Below are 21,347 nucleotides of genomic sequence, written 5' to 3' on the forward strand. Positions count from 1 at the left end.
GACGGATCGGGCTGAAATTTGACATGCAGGTAGATGTTATGACGTAGGCATCCGCTAAGAAAGGATTTTGATTAATTCTATCCCCCCAAGGGATAAAATAGGGGATGAAAGTTTGTTTGAAACTTTGTCAATTTTAAACCGATCGGGCTGAGAGTTTGCAGGCATAAAGCTACTATGACGTAGGCATCCCCTAAGAAAGGATTTTGATAAATTCCACCCCTAAGGGGATAAATTAACGCGAGCAAAGCTGCGGGCAAAAGCTAGTATATATATAAAGGACTAGCTTTTGCCCGCGGCTTCGCTCACATGCCAAATTTCAGCCCGATCCGTCCAGTGGTTTGGGCTGCGCGTTGATAGATCACTATGTCAGTCACCTTTGAGTTATATATATTTAGATTACTTAGCATCCTTTTACGCTTTGCTTTTACGCGCGTTGTTAGACCTCAATGACTCTCTCATTGACTTCCAATAGATGGCGCTATTTGGTAAAGACTAACAAATATGGCGGATTGTGAAACTGAGATTGTGAGTGAGAGTGTTAGAAAATTAAAGTGCTTCAGTGGAATAAGATCGACAAATAAACATTAAATATCCTTTCGTTGTATTCACACCTTTCGACTTGTAAATGTAAACTTACAAGGATTATTTAAAAGAGCAACACACAAGTTTCTTGCTCGTTCGTCTTGTGATGAGACATCTCCGAACGAGCGGTAGATAAAAGAAATTGTTGTGACTATTGAAAAGTGCTTAAATTAAGTTTATTTGAATAAATGACTTTCTATTATATTATAGGTAATAATATAATAAATTTTATTTCGTCTCCACAAATTCCAGTTCTATTATATAAATGCCAACAATAATAATGCTGCTACACCGACCACGACAATGTACCTGTCCCGTCTACATTACGCCACTAAGGAGCAGGACATTGTCGATTATATTCGTACCAAGAGTAACCTGACATTGAGGGTAACGCAGCTGAAGTCGAGTCACAACGCGAGTTTCAAGGCGTTTGTGGCCCTGGTCCCCACCGACTTGCTGCCCACCTTCATGAAAGAGGACTACTGGCCGAAAGGTGTGGTGTATCGACGCTACCGTCTTGCAGCAGTACCGCTCCGCAGATTGCCGTCTTCAGTGCCGTGATCACACAGACAATATCGTTGTATTAGTTTTTAAATATTATATTATATGTATGGTAGTCTATAAGGTATTTATAATATGGGCCTAGTTGCCTGAAATAAATCACAAATATATATTGTGGGAAATCTGGAGCCCAAGCACCTTAGACACCAGGTCTCCCCTTCATATAAATTTGTTATACATCTAGTTTTAAGTTTAAACGTAGAGTGAATTGAGCATGTGTGTGTGATATTACAGGTATGTTTGTTGCATTACCTTATGATTAACACGTTTATAATTTGTAATATGTTCGCATAAAAAATTATGAATGTATAAATAAAATTACTTTGTTTTACAGAGCAACGAATGGTTTAATTTTTTTTTTATAACAGGGACAAACGAGCATGCGGCTCACCTGATGGTAAGTGATTACCGCCGCCCATGAGCACCCGCAACACCAGGGGAATTGCAAGTACGTTGTCGGCCTTTTAAAAAGGAATAAGCTCTTTTCTTGAAGGTTTCAATATCGTATCGGTTCGGAAATACCATTGCTGGAAGGTGATTCCACAATGTGGTTGTGTGAGGCAAAAAGTTTCTAGAAAACCGCACTGTGGAAGACCGCCATTCATCCAGATGATCAGGATGGTATTTCAGTTTCTGGCGTTTTGTCGAGAGACCTAATATATACATATAAACTGTTTTTTCGGATTACTCTAATGCTGTTGGCCGCAGCTGGCCGTTACAGCTTCACCGGATAGGGTGCGAGAGCAGATCAGACTCCAAACCAAAGGAAGGACGAGCGGCTGAAGGCCAACTCCTGGCTGAAGTTAAAAATGCGTCAAAATATTAGGGATGAATGTGATAATGAAAAATATATCAAACTCCATTGATTCACACAAACGGAATGATTTAGAAGTGGTGAAACAGACAGAACGAGTGACTTTGTTTTATATTAATAGATCACTTTAACTAGCGATATTACTGTATATGGCAGAAAGTTTGCCGGGTCAGCTAGAACATATATGATTATCATCATAATATACCAGACAGTAATAATTATACATTTTTTTTATTATTAAATTAATATAATCTTGTTTTCATTGAGAAAATTGAGACATTGAATATTTTCAATTAATTTTTCGTAATTGAAAACTTACATATATATTTTTTAAATTATAAATTCAGGTATTTATTAAATTATATATTTTATTTATCATTATATTATATATATATAAATATCTATACCAAAATACCGATGTATATACAATTGGAAAATAGAATGTAATATTATTACTAACTGTCCCGGCAAACGTTGTTTTGCCATATAAATTAATAACGCTATAAGAAAATAGGGGTTGGTGATAGAAGGGTCAAAATTTAGGGTTGTATGTATTTTTTAATGACACATAATAAAAAATATAAATAAAAAATGTCGCCCAAAAAGAAATTACAGAAGTGGACAACCCTTATCACTAAGGGATATGGAAAATAGATAGTAGCCGATTTTCAGACCTACTGAATATGCATATAAAATTTCATAAAAATCGGTCAAGCCGTTTCGGAGGAGTATGGTAACTAACATTGTGACACGAGAATTTTATATATAAGAAAATACACGAAAAAAAAGAAGAGACAGATAAGAATAGAGTCAAGCATAGACTGTAAAGTAAATTTTAGTTATCTGTGTAGATTAGTGAAGACAATCTGTGGAAGTGACTTTGAATAACGTTGCTTTGATTTTCTAATAATTTTATAATTTATGCAATATTTTAAGTTGAAGAGTCTTTCTTTATGTTGTACTTAACAAGGTCAGCCGTCTTACGAAAACCGAGGCAGCCTCGAATCAACCATTTTATACAGTAATAATCCTGCCTTAAAGTGGACTAAACCCACTGTACTACATTATCTTCCTGCCTTTAAGTGGACTACATTCATGTACTTCATCATCCTATATTTTATAGAATTAGGTGTTATTTTGCGGAAGTCCATTTCACTACTTCATGGATTTATACTTTGTTTAATTCCAACCAAATCGCAAGTAACAGTTTGAGTAAAAACAACATATGGATGACTAGGGCCCTCACAGGACACTGCAAATTAAACAAGCATATGGCTAAACTAGGCCTATGCACGACAAGTATCTGCAGATTCTGCCAAACTGAAGAGGAAACGCCACTTCACATCCTATGTGGTTGTAGCCCACTCATGCATAAACGAAATATCTCCTTTGGAAAGTTTACACTCTTTCCCGAGGAGATGAAAACCATCGCTCCTAAGAATATCCTTCGATTCTTGTCCCTGACGGGTCTAGGTGGCGAACTTTGAAAAAGGGCGAGCACAATAGATCTATGTAGGTCGCGGTGCTACAGATGCTACACATCTGACAATAGGCCAAACAACCCAATAAAAAAATTTAAAAAAGCAGCAGTTTGATCGCCGAACAGTCAATACTAGGCTTCCAAGCATATAGTTTTAACCGAGCCGAACTCTATTCCACATCTGATGATGCCTCGTTCAGAGGCGAAACACGTGTCGCGATATAGGTGACTATAGACTCAATAACGGTCGGAATTTGATCACCATTACAGAAGGTCGTAACGGTAGTCAAGTTTCCACACCGAATATTTGTGGTCTCACACATGCTATTGTAGCGGAATTAACAAAATAATATAAATCCATTAAGTTGCAATATCCTGTCTTAAAGTGGACTAAAACTCAAGTACATTATCATCCTGCCTCAAAATGAACTAAAGTCAAGAATAATACAAAACGAGATATGGGTGTAGACTCAATAACGGTCGGAATTTGATCACCATTAGAGAAGGTCGTAACGGTAGGAAAGTTTCCACACCGAATATTTGTGGTCTCACACATGCTATTGTAGCGGAATTAACAAAAATAATGTAAATCCATTAAGTTGCAATATCCTGCCTCAAAATGTACTAAAACTCAAGTACATTACCATCCTGCCTCAAAATGGACTAAAATTAAAAATAATACAAAATGAGGCACGGTTGTGTCTCGAGACAACGTAAGTGTATCCTTCTTTACGGGCGTTCCTTCTACCGTTTTCCTGCGTCGAAAAGTTTCACCTGATCGGGTATAGCATTCGGTTCCACTGGCACGAGCCGCATCAACTCGTCGAGGGTCCGTACGTAGCTTAGTTTTCGGAAGAATTTTGAACTGAAATATAAATAAGAGGATATCTTACTAATATTATAAACGCGAAAGTTTGTGTGTATGGATGTTTGTTACTCTTTCAAGGATATCTTAATAATATTATAAAGGCCAAAAGTTTGTGAGTATGAATGGATGTTTGTTACTCTTTCACGCAAAAACTACTGAACGGATATTGACGAAACTTTTCAGTAATATAGCTTATACATGAGAATAACACATAGGCTATAATTTTAAAAGATATTATGTAAATTGGGCGACATATAATTATTAATGTTATGTAAGTGTGATGCAGACGAAGTCATGCGGATCACCTAGACATTATATATTTTTGTAGGAGACGACGTTTTGTAGAAATAATCCTCATTCAAATAAACTCATTACAAGCACTTTTGAATAGTTATATTTTGATTCTACCACTCATCCGGAACGCAGACTCATCACAAGAAGAATGAGGAAGAAACTTGTGTGTTGCTCTTTTTAATATATAATTACACAATAACAAGTAAGAGGCGTGCGATAATAATGAATAAATAATATAAATTATTCATTTATTATATAAAAAGGTGTGCATATATATTTACTAGCTTTTGCCCGCGGCTTCGCTCGCGTTAATTTATCCCCTTAGGGTGGAGTTTATCAAAATCCTTTCTTAGGAGATGCCTAAGTCATAGTAGCTTTATGAATGCAAAGTCTCAGCCCGATCGGTTTAAAATTGACAAAGTTTCATAGAAACTTTCATCCCCTATTTTATCCCCTTGGGGATAATCGTGTCGTATCAACAGCTAAAGGGACTGATAGAAGATCGTGGAAGGTGGCGGGAGCTCCACCGACAAGAGCACAGCTCTTAAATTATGAATGAATGAATGAATGGGAATAGAATTAATCAAAATCCTTTCTTAGCGGATGCCTACGTCATAACATCTACCTGCATGTCAAATTTCAGCCCGATCCGTCCAGTGGTTTGGGCTGTGCGTTGATAGATCACTGTCAGTCACCTTTGAGTTATTATATATATAGATATCTATATATATATAATTATTTATTTAAATGTACCTTTGTCAAATGTGTAAATGTAATAATGGTTGTCAATAAATGTTTTTCGTTCTTTCTTTAAGTTTCTCGCTCATTCTTCTTGTGATGAGTCTGCGTTCCGAATGAGTGGTAGAATCAAAATATGACTATTCAAAAGTGCTTGTAATGAGTTTATTTGAAATGATTTTAAGACTTAAAATGACCTCACCTTACAAACGGCTTGGTGAGTATGACGAATGATTTCAGCCAGAACGTTGGATGCACCAGATACAGATGTTTTAAACTTTTTCTTAATCTGAAACCAATATTTACACATTTTCTTTCATATTTCAATACAACATAAATAATAATAATAATAATAATCTCAGGACAATTCACACAGCGCCATCTAGACCCAAGTTAAGCTAGCTAAAGCTTGTGTTATGGGTACTAGACAATTGATACAAATACATTGATTTTTTTTTCGTAAATACATACATATTATATACTAGATTTTGCCTGCGGCTTTATCTTTAATTTATCCCTTATGTGTGGAATTTATCAAAATTATTTCTATGGGGATGCCTACGTCATAGTAGCTTTATGCATGCGAAGTCTCAGCCCGATCGGTTAAAATTGACAAAGTTTCATACAAACTTTCATCCCCTATTTTATGTAAAAATTTGACGTTCGCAGTCGACAGGGAATTCATTCCCACACGCTGGAACCTAAGTGGTCTCGGACAGTGCGGTTTCAGAGGAGCTTCCTCCCGCGTACACTTAGATTGTGGAATGAACTACCTGCCGAGGTTTTCTCGAGAGACTACAGCATGGGGTTTTTCAAGAAGGGTATATTAAGGTTTCTTAAGGGTTGGCAACGCGCACGTGACACCCCTGGTGTTTCAGGCGTCCATAGGCTATCGTAATCATTTACCATCAGAAGGGCCGTATGTTTGTTTGCCACCAACGTATAGTTATAATTAACACTGACCTTCTGTCGATGAGTTTGTAACACTCGTGGAGCCAGTGGAACGTGGGCATCTTACGGCTGCCAGCACTCCCGTGCAAGTATATGAGAACGTATTCATCTGTAACGAGCCGCTCCAGTGTCCATATCACGTATCTGTAACATTCATGCGTCATACTCGTGAACGGTTGTGGATTATATTTATTACTAGCTAGCGTACAGACAGACAGTCAAAAATTGTAAAAAAATATATTTTTGTGTATGTACCGTATTTATATTCATATGCATGTAGTAAAAAACGGTTATTTCAATATTACAAACAGACTGGCTGGCTATCCGAGAACATTTTTAGGGACTGGGCTCTTATCACTACGACTGATTTAATCTTATTGTGTTTTTATATTTGAGCCTAAATGAATTAGTGCTGGTTGATTTATCAATGACTTGAATGTTAACTACAAATATGTTAAAAGAGCAACACACAAGTTTCTTGCTTATTCTTTGTGATGAGACAGCGTTCCGAATACACGGTAGATATAAAAAAAAATTGTTGACTATTCAAAAGTGCTGACTATTAACTTTATAAAATTTCGTTAACGATAATAAAATAAAAACTTTAGACAATATTATCTGATTACACTAATAATGAGTGTGTACATCATGTTGTTACTTGTTATACTGTAATTATTTATATAAAAAAAAACTATTAAAAAGAGCAACACGTGATGAATCTGCATTCGATGAATCAAAATATGACTATTCAAAAGTGCTTGTAATGAGTTTATTTGAATAAAGATTATTTCTATTTTCTATTCTATTCTATTCTTATTGAATGTTTGCTTGGTAGCGAATAACGATTGCGGAAATAAATGCAAATAAATTTGTATCCAACAGGTATACTAACAGGAACAGGTTGTCCATGACGTAGCGGTAGTCAGTGCGCGCGCTGTCGGGCAAGTGACACGCACTGAACACGATGATGGCCGCGCCCGACGGCTCGTAGCCGCCGTGAGACACCACGCGCTTGTACGGCTCGATCACCTGGATTTGGAGGAGTGTGGGAGGCGGATGTCAAATCGGGAAAATATTGTTTCATTGTTATATTTCAGACTTCGTCTGCGTGATATATATATTTGTTTTTCTAAAATCAACTTAGGCTAAGTTACTCCTTATTACATTAGCTACCTGCCAATAAAAGTCCCGTCAAAATCGGTCCAGCCATTTCAGAGAATAGCCGGAACAGACAGACAGACAGACAATAATTGTAAAAAATGATATTTTGGTGTATGTACCGTATTTATATTCATATGCATGTAGTAAAAAACTGTTATTTCAATATTACAAACGGACACTCCAATTTTATTTATATGTATAGAGGAACAACCCTAGTTTTTTTTAATAATTGGAATGACTATTAAACTCGCAAGTAACACTCCTGGTCTTTCAGTTATCCATAGGCTACGAAATCGTTTACTACCATGTGCTAACTGATCTGACCTCATGCTCATCTTATCATCCTCCACTGGTGCCCCGCCAGCGTAACTGTTAGCACAGGCGAAGGCACCATCATGATGATCATCCCTCACCGTCACCATCATGATGATCATCCCTCACCGTCGCCATCATGATGATCATCCCTCACCGTCACCATCATGATGATCATCCCTCACCGTCACTATCATGATGATCATCCCTCACCATCACCATCATGATGATCATCCCTCACCGTCACCATCATGATGATCATCCCTCACCGTCACCATCATGATGATCATCCCTCACCGTCACCATCATGATGATCATCCCTCACCGTCACCATCATGATGATCATCCCTCACCGTCGCCATCATGATCATCCCTCACCATCACCATCATGATCTTTCAAAAAAAATCGTTTACCTATAGACGTATAGATGGTAAATGCGTACCTTCATATCGCAGGTGGCGTGCCCACCAGCCCTGGGCACACTCAACCAGGAGCGCTCATTGCTCAACTCCTCAGCAGCTGAGTACTCTGGTATAGGATCGCTGCACTCACTCATTGTGTTTGTTGATTTTGATCTGTTTTGTAAAAATAATCATTTTTTTTATAACACAGGGGACAAACGAGCATGCGGCTCACCTGATGGTAAGTGATTACCGCCGCCCATGAGCACCCGCAACACAAGGGGAATTGCAAGTACGTTGTCGGCCTTTTAAGATGGAATAAGCTCTTTTCTTGAAGGTTTCAATATCGTATCGGTTCGGAAATACCATTGCTGGAAGGTGATTCCACTAAGTGAGGATGAGGGGGGAGCGAGAGTAAGGCCATCAACCGTTACATTATTTGACCCCACCCTATCCGGACTTTTTTTACAGCCTCGGTGGTCTAGCGGTTTAGTACATCGCCTCACTTCCGATGGTCGCGGGTTCGATTCCACGCACGGTACAGACATTATTCATGAGTATGATTGTTTGCATCAGTCTAGGTGCTTTCTATGAATATTATGTATGTATTTACGGAAAAATTTATGTATTTGTATCAGTTATTTAGTACCCATAGCACAAGCTTTAGCTAGCTTAACTTGGGACTAGATGACGCTGTGTGAATTGTTAATTAAATATCTAAATATATATAACTCAAAGGTGACTGACTGACTGACATAGTGATCTATCAACGCACAGCCCAAACCACTGGACGGATCGGGCTGAAATTTGGCATGCAGGTAGATGTTATGACGTAGGTATCCGCTAAGAAAGGAATTTGATTAATTCTACCACCAAAGTGATAAAATAGGAGATGAAAGTTCGTATGAAACTTTGTCAATTTTAAACCGATCCGGCTGATACTTTGCATAAAGCTACTATGACGAAGGCATTCCCTAAGAAAGGATTTTATCTAAGGGGATAAATTAACGCGAGCGAAGCCGCAGGCAAAAGCTAGTTATACATATAAACCTTCCTCTTGAATCACTCTATCTACTGTTAAAACTGCATTAAGCTCCGTTGCGTATTATAAGTGAACAGACAACGGAAGCGACTTTCGCTTTTATACTATGTAAAGATTAAATAGGTATATATATATAAAAAACTCTTCCATCACAAGGACTTTCAATTCATACAGAATTAGTCTACCTTCTAGTATCCTCGTCATCACTGTGCTCAGTGCACGGCGGGGGCTCCGCTGACGGCTCGGGCTCCGGCGGCTCGTCCTCGGACTCCATAGAGCATGCGCTGATACTGTCCAGACTGCAGCGGTCCTCTTCTGGTGGCTATGTGTTAAATATAACTATTAATATATATAGTTTTTATTATAAATGTCATACAAATATACATAATTCCTCAATATCAATTTTCTATATAAACAATTACAAAAAACAACAACTATTAATTAAAAGAGCAACACACAAGCTTCTTGCTCATTCTTCTTGTGATGAGTCTGCGTCCCGAATGAGTGGTAGAATCAAAATATGACTATTCAAAAGTACTTGTAATGAGTTTATTTAAATAAAGCATATTTCTATTTCTAACTAGTTGTCACACGAGACTTCGTCCACGTGGAATATAACTTTTTTTTTCTATAATAAAAGTAGCTTAAGTTACTCCTTATTACATCAGCTACCTGCCAATAAAAGTCGAGTCAAAATCGGTCCAGCCATTTGGAGATCAGCCAAGTTCGTTAGCTTAGCCCGGGTGTACATGTGTTATATATATAAACCTTTTGAATTTTGAATTATTATGCAATATAAAACAATTGTCTTGAAAAATCGACCTTATACCAAAATGTTAAAGTTGATATTACAATATTTCTAAGTTTCGAATTTCTAATTAATACATTTCGTTGTTCAGTATGTTTTATACATAACTCCTCGCCTTAGAAAATCGACTTTAAACCAAAACATTAAAACTGATTTTCCAATACTTCTAAGTTTCAAGTTACTACATTTCATTATTAAGAATGCAATATATTATACCACTTGCCTTGAAAAACCAACTTTAAACCAAAACGTTAAAGTTGATTATCAAAATTTTCTAAATTTACAAAGAATATATTTCATTATTTAGTGTGCTTTATACACCACTTGTCTTGAAAAATCGACCTTACACCAAAACGTTAAAGTTGATTTTCAATAATTTCTAAATTTCGAATTAATAAACTTCATTATTTTTTATGCAATATAAAACACTTGTCTTGAAAAATCGATCTTAAACCAAAACATTAAAGTTGATTTTCAATAATTTCTAAATTTCGAATTAATAAATTTCATTATTTATTATGCAATATAAAACACTTGTCTTGAAAAATCGATCTTAAACCAAAACATTAAAGTTGATATTTCAATATTTCTAAATTTCGAATTAATACATTCCATTATTTATTATGCAATATAAAAACACTTGTCTTGAAAAATCGATCTTAAACCAAAACTTTAAAGTTGACATTTCAATTATCTAAATTTCGAATTTCGAATTAATACATTTCACTATTCAATATGCTACTTATAACTGTCCTTGAAAAATCGACTTTAAACCAAATCATTAAAACTGATTTTCCAATACTTCTAAGTTTCAAGTTATTACATTACATTATTAAGCATGCTTGCCCTCAATTGCAGTCGAGTAAATCAGAGCAATGTGTAATTTTTTTCACAAACATTGCGTTGTTTTATAAATATAAATGTGTGGGTAAATTTCCCGGCATTTATATTGCATCATTTGTAACAATGTTCACACGACCGCGGTGGTCTAGCGGTTTAACACCGCCTTACATCCCGTGGTCGCGGGTTCGATTCCTCGAACGGTAAAAACATTTATTTATATTTATGAGTATGATCGGATTTTTTTTTAATAAATGTAATGTAATGGTGCACCCGCCTGCGCTAACGGTTTACGCTGACGGGCACCAGTGGAGGATGATAAGGTGAGCATGAGGTCAGAGCAGTTAGCCCATCGTGACAAATTCATCAAGAATTTATCACGATGGTTTCCAGGGGGAACCGCGTGGAGGTCAACCTGACATAGTAGCAATAAGATTATCAGTCCACATTACAAACAATATACAGTGGACCCGCGGTAATCCGGCCCCCCTTGTAATCCGACATTGTCTATTATTTGTTATTGAATATTACTTTGACAATATACTTCAGAGTGCATATACATACATACATATATAACATAGAATCTTATCACTGGATCTGTAATTTGTCGGATTACAAGATACTCTTTTGTATAAAATTCCGGACTATAGGAGACCCTTAGGAAGCACTCTATAATCCGACAAATACGATGGTCCGACACTGCCCTGCAAAACGTTTGTCGGATAACCGGGGGTCCACTGTATATGTATATAATATAAAGAATCATCATTGGATCTATAATTTGTCGGATTACAAGGTATTATTTTGTAAAAAAATTCGGACTATAAGGGGTCTTAGGCAGTACTCTATAATCCGACAAATTCGATAGTCCGACACTGCCCTGCAAAATGATTGTCGGACTACCGGGGGTCCACTGTATATATTAGTAAGGAAGTAGAACAATAATAATAGCCTATGACCGGAATGGAACTTGTGTACGCGTATGTCTAATACATACCAATTTAATTTTCCGCCTCTGGTCGGGGGGCATCTTGGCTGGCGTGGGGCGGAGCGCCACGCTGCCGGTGTACGGGTCCAGGAAGGCCTGGTACGCGGACCGGTCCTCGGTGGATGACGACACCACGTCAGGGGACTCCAGATCCTGGACCATAAGATGACAAAAATAAAGCATCTGCTGAATCATATATTTATTCGTCCGCGTGGAATTTAACTTTATTATTCTAAAATAAAAGTAGCTAAGTTACTCATTATTACATCAGCTACCTGCCAAAAAAAGTCCCGTCAAAATCGGTCCATCCATTTCAGAGATTACAATATTTCTCTGTCTATCTGTCTGTTTGTTCCGGCTAATCTTTGAAATGGCTGGACCCATTTTGACGGGACTTTTTTTGGTAGGTAGCTAATGTAATAAGGAGTATATTAGGCTACTTTTATTTTAGAATAATAAAGTTAAATTCCACGCAGACGTAGTCACGGTAACATCTAGTTATACATATAAACCTTCCTCTTGAATCACTCTATCTATTTTTTAATAGATAGAGTGATTCAAACCGCTTCAAAATCCGTTGCGTAGTTTTAAATTGCGTAGATTTAAACACGTTCTGGTATTTATTGCATGTATATATAATTGTGAAATAATTCACCACAAAATAATTAACCTAATTGTAAAATAGTCAATTGAAGTGTATATATACTGCATGTTTTTGGTATCCGCGCCCCAGCCCCCAAGATACAGGCCTGACCTAGTTTGGGGACTACAGATAATAGAAAAATACAAAAATTGTATTGTATTGTAAACATGTAAATGTAAATTTCTATTAGAAAATCAAATTTCCACTGTATGACTGTCCGTACTGTGTATGTATTTTTTACCGTTTTATATGTGTATTTTCATTTCCATACATTATCATAGCATAGACTTACACCTCATCAGAAGCACCAACAGCGCACGTTCACGCAGGCAGCAGTACGTACACTATTTATATATTTTAAATTAATTACTACAAGGTTCCACTGAAAATCAACGTTTGGGCATTACAGCCCAGACACAAAGCTGAGTGGAAACCAATTTGGTCGCAGCTGTATTTTTAAAATAATTTGTTATAATTTTTGTAAAATATTGTATGATTGTTTTGTATGCGCCAAATAAATATATTTTTCTTTCTTTCTTTCTTTCGTTCTAAATCTATGTAAATAAATAAATAATAATAAATAATTTATGCATGCATAGGGACAGACAGACAGCGACAGCGACAGTGACTTTGTTTTATACTATGTAATGATATAGATTATAAATACTTACATTATTAATACTTATATTACTGGACAGTTCTATGGGTAACTCGAAATTGGGCATAGTTCGAAGTTGAGACGGCGATTCACACCATTCGGCCACCTGAAACATTCACACTCTATATAGATAAGCATACGGCCAGCCTTATGAGCATTTTTAGTGGCATCTAGATTCGAAACATATATCTTGATTTATAATGGAATGTTAACTACAAATATGTTAATTACTAGCTGTACCCGCAACGTCGTCCGCGTGGAATTTAACTTTATTTTTCAAAAATAAAAGTAGTATAAGTTACTCCTTATTACATCAGTTACCTGCCAAAAAAAGTCCCGTCAAAATCGGTCCAGCCATTTCAGAGATTAGTCGGAACAAACAGACAGACCAACAGACAAAAATATTAAAAAAATGTTATTTTAGTGTATGTACCGTATTTATATTCATATGCATGTAGTAAAAAACGGTTATTTCAATATTACAAATAGACACTCCAATTTTATTTATATGTATAGATGTATATATAAATAAATAAAATATAAGTGTTTTACTAAATAATAATAATAATATTAATCTCAGGCCAATTCACACAGCGCCATCTAGACCCAAATTAAGCTAGCTAAAGCTCGTGTTATGGGTACTAGATAACTGATATAAATACATAGATTTCTTTTTCGTAAATACCTACATATTATATATATAAAAAACATCCAGACCGATACAAACAATCATACTCATGAATACAAATGTTTGTGCCGTGCGAGGAATCGAACCCGCGACCATCGGACGTAAAGCGGTGTGCTAGACCGCTAGACCACCGAGGTCGTCAAATTCATATGAAATGTATATACGGTACTGTCTGAAACTGTTAATTTATTGTAGAAATTCTATATATTTTAATAAAAAATAACGTTAAATTCCACGCGGACGAAGTCGCAGGAACAGGTAGTATAAAATAGAGATATCCACAAGAATTCGACCCGAGCAAAACTGGGGCGATCCTCTAGTTATTATAGTAAAAATAGAGTTATCCACAAGAATTGGGCCCGAGCGAAACCGGGGCGATCCGCTAGTTATTATAGTAAAAATAGAGTTATCCACAAGAATTGGAGCCGAGCGAAACCGGGGCGATCCGCTAGTTATTATAGTAAAAATAGAGATATCCATAAGAATTGGACCCGAGCGAAACCGGGGCGATCCACTAGTTATTATAGTAAAAATAGAGTTATCCACAAGAATTGGACCCGAGCGAAACCGGGGCGATCCGCTAGTTATTATAGTAAAAATAGAGTTATCCACAAGAATGGACCCGAGCGAAACCGGGGCGATCCGCTAGTTATTATAGTAAAAATAGAGTTATCCATAAGAATTGGACCCGAGCGAAACCGGGGCGATCCACTAGTTATTATAGTAAAAATAGAGTTATCCACAAGAATTGGGCCCGAGCGAAACCGGGGCGATCCGCTAGTTATTATAGTAAAAATAGAGTTATCCACAAGAATTGGGCCCGAGCGAAACCGGGGCGATCCGCTAGTTATTATAGTAAAAATAGAGTTATCCACAAGAATTGGAGCCGAGCGAAACCGGGGCGATCCGCTAGTTATTATAGTAAAAATAGAGATATCCACAAGAATTGGACCCGAGCGAAACCGGGGCGATTCGCTAGTTATTATCAGCAACTCACCCCTGTATTAAATTCTTCTGGTTCTGGTATATCCATGATCAATGACTTAGGGGTGCTATGTAGATCATTACATCTCTTCTCCACATATTTAATTACGGGACCTTCCCTCACCCTCTGCGATGGTACATCCCTCTTCACGTCTCCAAACCTGGAGAGGAGTTTCCTCTCCCTTTCCACTCTAGCCACATCTGGAGTCAGTCCATCTGTTCTTGCATCTAACACCTGGCTATCAGCTGTGATGACGCTGTCTGTGAAGTAAAGATTACTCTTGGACGTGTTCTGCTGTGGACTGTAAAAGCCGTTGGTATCATTAGGTCTTTCATCTTCTATGCTTGAAAGACTCAGGTCTTTCTCTTCATCCATTTTATGAGCTTTTTTCGGTATCACATCTGGAAAGTTCTCTTCTGGACTTCCCAAACCCATGAGAGGGTGATTCGTCGTCAAGGTCAGGGTTGAACTGAATTTTGGAGGACTAATACCCAAATTCCTTGGTCTTACACCTTTTGGAGAATCAATGTTCAGGTTCGTCATTCTAGATATTAGACTCTCGTTTAAATCTGATTTCAATTTGGTGACTGCTGTGTTCAGGTTGTCTTCAGGTTCCGAGGGGTTCTGGAGACGGAGGACGTTCTGGTCGTGACTCTCCTCGAAGTCTGACGAGAGGGAGTTGGGGGTATCCTGGGATTTGAAGGACTCGGATGAGAACATAGAACCGGTGTCCATTTTCTCGTCTGATGATGGAGAGGTGAGCGCCTCATCTTCAGTGCGAACGGTATTGAAGTTACTGAAACAAAGATATCCATCTTTACTAGCTGATCCCGCAAACGTTGTTTTGCTATATAAATTAAAATCGCTATTAAAAAATAGGGGTTGGTGTTAGAAGGGTTAAAATTTAAAGCTGTATGTATTTTTAATGGGACATAATAAAAAAAATTGTCGACAAAATAAAAAAAAAACATTTGAGGTGAGCCACCCTTAACCCTTAGGGGTATAAATATCTAAATATATATAACTCAAAGGTGACTGACATAGTGATCTATCAACGCACAGCCCAAACCACTGGACGGATCAGGCTAAAATTTGGCATGCAGGTAGATGTTATGACGTAGGTATCCGCTAAGAAAGGATTTTGATTAATTCTATCCCCAAGGGGATAAAATAGGAGATGAAAGTTTATATGAAACTTTGTCAATTTTACACCGATCGGGCTGAGACTTTGCATGCATAAAGCTACTATGACGTAGGCATGCCCTAAGAAAGGATTTTGATAAATTCCACCCCTAAGGGGATAAATTAACGCGAGCGAAGCCGCGGGCAAAAGCTAGTTGGTTATAAACGTATTCTCAGACCTATTGAATATACATATTTTTCAAGAAGTATGTATGTAAAATTTCATCAAAATCGGTTAAGCCGTTTCAGAGGAGTATAAACACAAAACCTGTGACACGAGAATGTTATATTAGACTAGCTATGCGCCCCGACTTCGCACGGGTGTACATGTATTATATATATAAACCTTCCTCTTGAATCACTCTATCTATTTACTTTACTATTACGCTTCAAAATCCGTTGCGTAGTTTTAAAGATTTAAGCATACATAGTGACGGACAGACAGCGACAGCGACTTTGTTTTATATTATGTAATAATAAAGAAGAAGATTAGAAGATAATAGTCTAGGACAATTCACACAGCGCCATCTAGTCCCAAGCTAAGTAAAGCTTGTATTATGGGTACTAGACAACTTTTTTATAAATACATAGAAAACACCCAGACTGCTACAAACAATCATACTCATGAGGGGGGTTAGTAATGTAGATTGATAACCCCATTGCTAGCAATGTCACGTCGACCTCCACGCGGTTCCCCCTGGAAACCATCGTGACAAATTCCTGGTGAGCTTGTCACGATGTGCTAACTGACCTGACCTCATGTTCATCTTATCATCCTCCACGGGTGCCCCGCCAGCGTAAACCGTTAGCGCAGGCGGGTGCACCATTACATTATCATCCATAAAAAAATTATACTGGTGAATACAAAATGTTTGTATCGTTGAGGAATCGAACGTGTGTGAAAGTGGCGTGTTAAACCGCTAGACCACCGAGGGCGTCCGATAATAATCTAGGACAATTCAGACAGCGACATCTAGTTTCAAGCTAAGCAGAGCTTGTGTTATGGGTATTAGACAACTGATATAAATACTTAGATACCTTTTTTGTGAATACATAGAAAACACACAGACCGATACAAACAAACATACTCATGAATACAAAATGTTTGTACCGTACGAGGAATCGAATCCGCGACCATAGTAAGGCGAAAGTTTGAAAGTATGGCTGGGCTATACAGGGACCACACGTTAATTTCAGTCCTGAAAAATCGTTTAGTCGTTATAAAATAACAGACCGACACACATACAGACGCATTTCGAAACATATGGATAAAACAAAATGGCGCCGGTCCAAAAAAAAATGGCAAAATATATAAATACCCATAGTATAGGAAATATATAGATACCTATATAAATACTTATACATTGTAAATAAACTGGCCCAACATTATATTTTTTTAAAATTAAAGTAATTGGAAGCACACATTAGAGAGAGTTTCAGTTGTTGTCAGTTCTTAACATTTTCAATTGAAAGCATCTATTTTGAACCTATATATACCGAAATGTAATTCAATTGAGTTTCTTGACGGATCTATATACGGGAAAAAAATATATAATGTAAAAACTTGACGTTCATAAGCGGCCAAAATGTCCTACATGAATAAATTATTTTTGAATTTTCAATTTTGAATAGTCTGTATTACAGACTATTCATTATTATGTACAGACTCTGTATGTTTTAAAAAGTAAATTATTAGGTAGGATAAATGTAAACATTATATATATATTAACTTGTAAGAAAATAAAAAATGTAACAAACCTGTAAGTTTATATCCGGAAAAAATATGAATAATAACAAAAAAAGTAAAAAAAAAAGCAGACGCATATCGAAATATATATGTATATACTATACTAGCTGTCCCGGCAAACGTTGTTTTGCTATATAAATTAATAACGCTATAAAAAAATAGGGGTTGATGATAGAAGGGTGAAAATTTAGGATTGTATGTATTTTGTATTGTATCATAAAAAAAAGAAACTAAAAATAGATGTTGATTCTCAGAAAAAATAAAATTGAAAAAAGCCGTTTCGGAGGAGTATGGGAACGAAAACTGTGACACGAGAATTTTATATATAAGATATATATATATATGTATAAAACAAAATGGCGTCGGTGCGTAATCGAAAGTGGACACTAATTGCGAGCACATAATCGGTGATAACTACCATAGACCACGGCAGGCCGGTGAAAGCGCCAAACAATGATCTACTTGTATGGTACAGACACTTTCATTATCATGTCTGTCCCCATGTATGCTTAAATCTTTAAAACTACGCAACGGATTTTGAAGCGGTTTCTTTTAATAGATAGAGTGATTCTAGTGGAAGGTTTATATATATATATATATATATTTTAGTTTATATATATATACGACGACGCTTTTTATTTTTTATTATATAAATTTATTGTATACGGATATTGAAGCGGTTTTTTTTTTAACAGATAGAGTGATTCTAGTGGAAGGTTTATATATGTAATATATTTTAGTTTATATATATAAAAGTTATGTTGTAAACGTAATCATGCATGCCTTTGCTTTGCTTTTATTCAAAATTCAAAATTCACAAACATTTGTATTCAGACTCTTATGATATGTCAAATTGTTTGAATGATCGAGATGAGAAGAACTGACAAGGTCGTATTTTTTTTTAATGTTATAATATTTACAATAATATATTTCATTTAAATTCAAATTTGGGAGAAAAAAAGCATATCTATATAAAAAAATTCAAAAAAATCAAAAAATCTAATCAGTGTTCGCAATGAACACCAGCACAAGCAGCACCCGTTCACGAGTATGACGGATGAGCCAGATCATTGCACTCAACCATGTGTGAACATCGTCCTACCAGATTATTTTTTATTATATAAAATATATATATGTATAAAACAAAATGGCGTCGCCACGTAATCTTTACCAATGTGGCTGTTATCACTAATTGCTTTGTAAAATATTATATATTTTTATGTTTTTAGTTCCAATAAAAGAATTATTATTATTTATAAGTACATCCGGGCGGAGGAGCCGGAGCGAGCAACTAGTTACATAGTCAATATCATTATAATATATGTAATATAACATACAATCTATACTTCACTACATAGTATAAAACAAAGTAGCTGTCGCTGTCCGTCCTTAGGTATGCTTAAATTTTTTAAACTACGCAACGGATTTTGAAGCAGTTTCTTTTAATAGATAGAGTGATTCAAGAGGAAGGTTTATATGTATAATATATTTTAGTATTATATATATAAGTTTCATCCGCGTTAAATATCAATATATAAATTTCAATAAAGAATGTGTGTTATTCAGATTTTTATTTTTTATTATATAAATTTCATTGTAATCTGTATAAATTTGGAAATGGAACAAACAAACCAAATTTTCGCATTAATAATTTAGATAAAAGCTGTACCAGTACGACATAACGCCAATTGCAATTTAAGAAAAAATATTATTTTTATTAAAAAAAAAAATAATTTATTCATAATATAATAAAATGTTTTTCAAGATATACAAATAGAAAAGAGAGAAGAAAACCACAGAATTTTTTGACGTTATTGGAACCAAATAATATGAGTAAAAAACGTTATTTAAATTAAATTTAACTCGACATTTTATTTATATGAGAAGATAATATTAATACATACATATAAACAAAATTGACCTCGAGAATTCTCGAGACCCGAGAAATTGAAAACATTCGAAAATTATATTTTTGAACCCTAGTCTGATTGTGCAGGGTCTAAAATTAATAACCATTTGCACTCTATAATTTGCTTCTCCAGTTAAATTATAACTGTGTGCAATTTCATAAAATGGGGCACAATCTTTCTTAAAAAGCAAAAACATTGTGTCTCATTTTATAATATATAATATATAATGATATTAATATATTATTAGAATTGGCATAATGTAGGTACAGAATAAATATTATCCAAACTAACAACAACCAACATCCTTATTGAGCCCTAATTGCATTTCCTTCTATCTATATTATATTACATTTTTATCTTACACTAGCTGACCTCGCAAACTCCGTTCCGCTCAAAATTAAATAAGTCAATGGTTTTTTGAAGTTTAGTTGTGCAATAAATTTCTGAATGCACCCTGTTTATAAAATCTTTTTTTATATTAAACTTAATTAATATATGTTTAGCTATTTTAGCTTGAAAATGAAATGTAGAGACACCATATCACATCTATACATATAAATAAAATTGGAGTGTTTGTTTGTAATATTGTAATAACTGTTTTTTACTACATGCATGTGAATATATCTACAGTACATATACCAAAATAACATTTTTTATAATTTTTGTCTGTCCGTCTGTTTGTTCTGGCTAATCTCTGAAATGGCTGGCCCAATTGTGACGGAACTTTTATTGGCAGGTGGCTATTATTTTTCTAAAATAAAAGTAGCCTAAATTACTCCTTACTACATCAGCTACCTGCCAAAAAAAGTTCTGTATATATTCCGTATATATATATAAATAAGTCTGGACAATTAACACATCAACTAGCCCCAATGTAAGGAGAGCTTGTGTTATGGGTACTAGACAAGTGATATAGTTACTAAATTTTTTGTTATCCCTACATAACATATATAGAAAACAGTGGAAGATAATAAGATGAACATGAGGTCAGGTCAGTTAGCCCATCATGGTGAATTATCTAAATTCATGGTGAATTTGTTTCACATGTTCTTCCACTGTTGGCCAGGCAACATAAACCGCAGGCGGGTGCACCATTCCATTATCATCCATAAAAAAAGTCAGGTCTAGTATGGCAAATATATAAATACACCATCATAAATTCTAGATGGGACAGCATCGAGGTCTACTAACATGAATAATCTCTTACACCCATGAAGGGCAAGGTTAATTGTGATAAAAAAATTGCTTTTATTAAAAAATATCCTACATATGCTTATGATCTTCAAATTTGATGTGGTACCAAAAAGAGTCAAGTATATAAAATAGGTAAATGAGATATAAGGCAATATAAAAACAAAAATAAATATGTAACTGTATTTTTAGAAATTTTATTTTATAAATACCCTCCGATTTTTATACTCAAACTCTACGATTTTCACAAACATAGATAGTAGAACAATTTTTAGGCCTCTTTATCAGTTTATTTAGAGCCATTATTGTCAATAATAATAACAAAAACACTCATACAAAAATAAATATAATCATTACAAAAAATATATATTTATGTATGACATATTTGAAACTTACCTCATTAATATGGCCTTGAACTACGTATAAATCCCAATATACAAATCACAAAACACAATTTGATACATAGAAACTAAATAAATAGCAAAATAAACATTTATAGAAC

The 21,347-nt window shown here is 35.5% G+C and overlaps 1 protein-coding gene across 1 annotated transcript; it reads right to left on the bottom strand.

Annotated features, from left to right (window-relative positions):
• Positions 1-4,181: 4,181 nt before the first annotated feature.
• LOC131852295 (protein prune homolog 2) lies at positions 4,182-21,324 on the bottom strand. The gene is made up of 10 exons (XM_059202970.1): positions 21,242-21,324; positions 14,828-15,611; positions 13,156-13,248; positions 11,851-11,994; positions 9,391-9,527; positions 8,205-8,337; positions 7,181-7,317; positions 6,301-6,432; positions 5,540-5,626; positions 4,182-4,302 (listed from the first exon to the last, which is right to left on the bottom strand). The coding sequence occupies exons 1-10, from the start codon at positions 21,244-21,246 to the stop codon at positions 4,182-4,184; spliced, it is 1,773 nt and encodes a 590-aa protein (XP_059058953.1). The 5' UTR covers positions 21,247-21,324.
• Between the last annotated feature and the right edge of the window lie 23 nt (positions 21,325-21,347).

The sequence above is a fragment of the Achroia grisella genome, unplaced genomic scaffold (genome assembly GCF_030625045.1).
Source record: "Achroia grisella isolate CSIRO2021 unplaced genomic scaffold, CSIRO_AGI_Agris_v1 utg841, whole genome shotgun sequence".
In the NCBI taxonomy this organism is placed as follows: Eukaryota; Metazoa; Arthropoda; class Insecta; order Lepidoptera; family Pyralidae; genus Achroia; species Achroia grisella.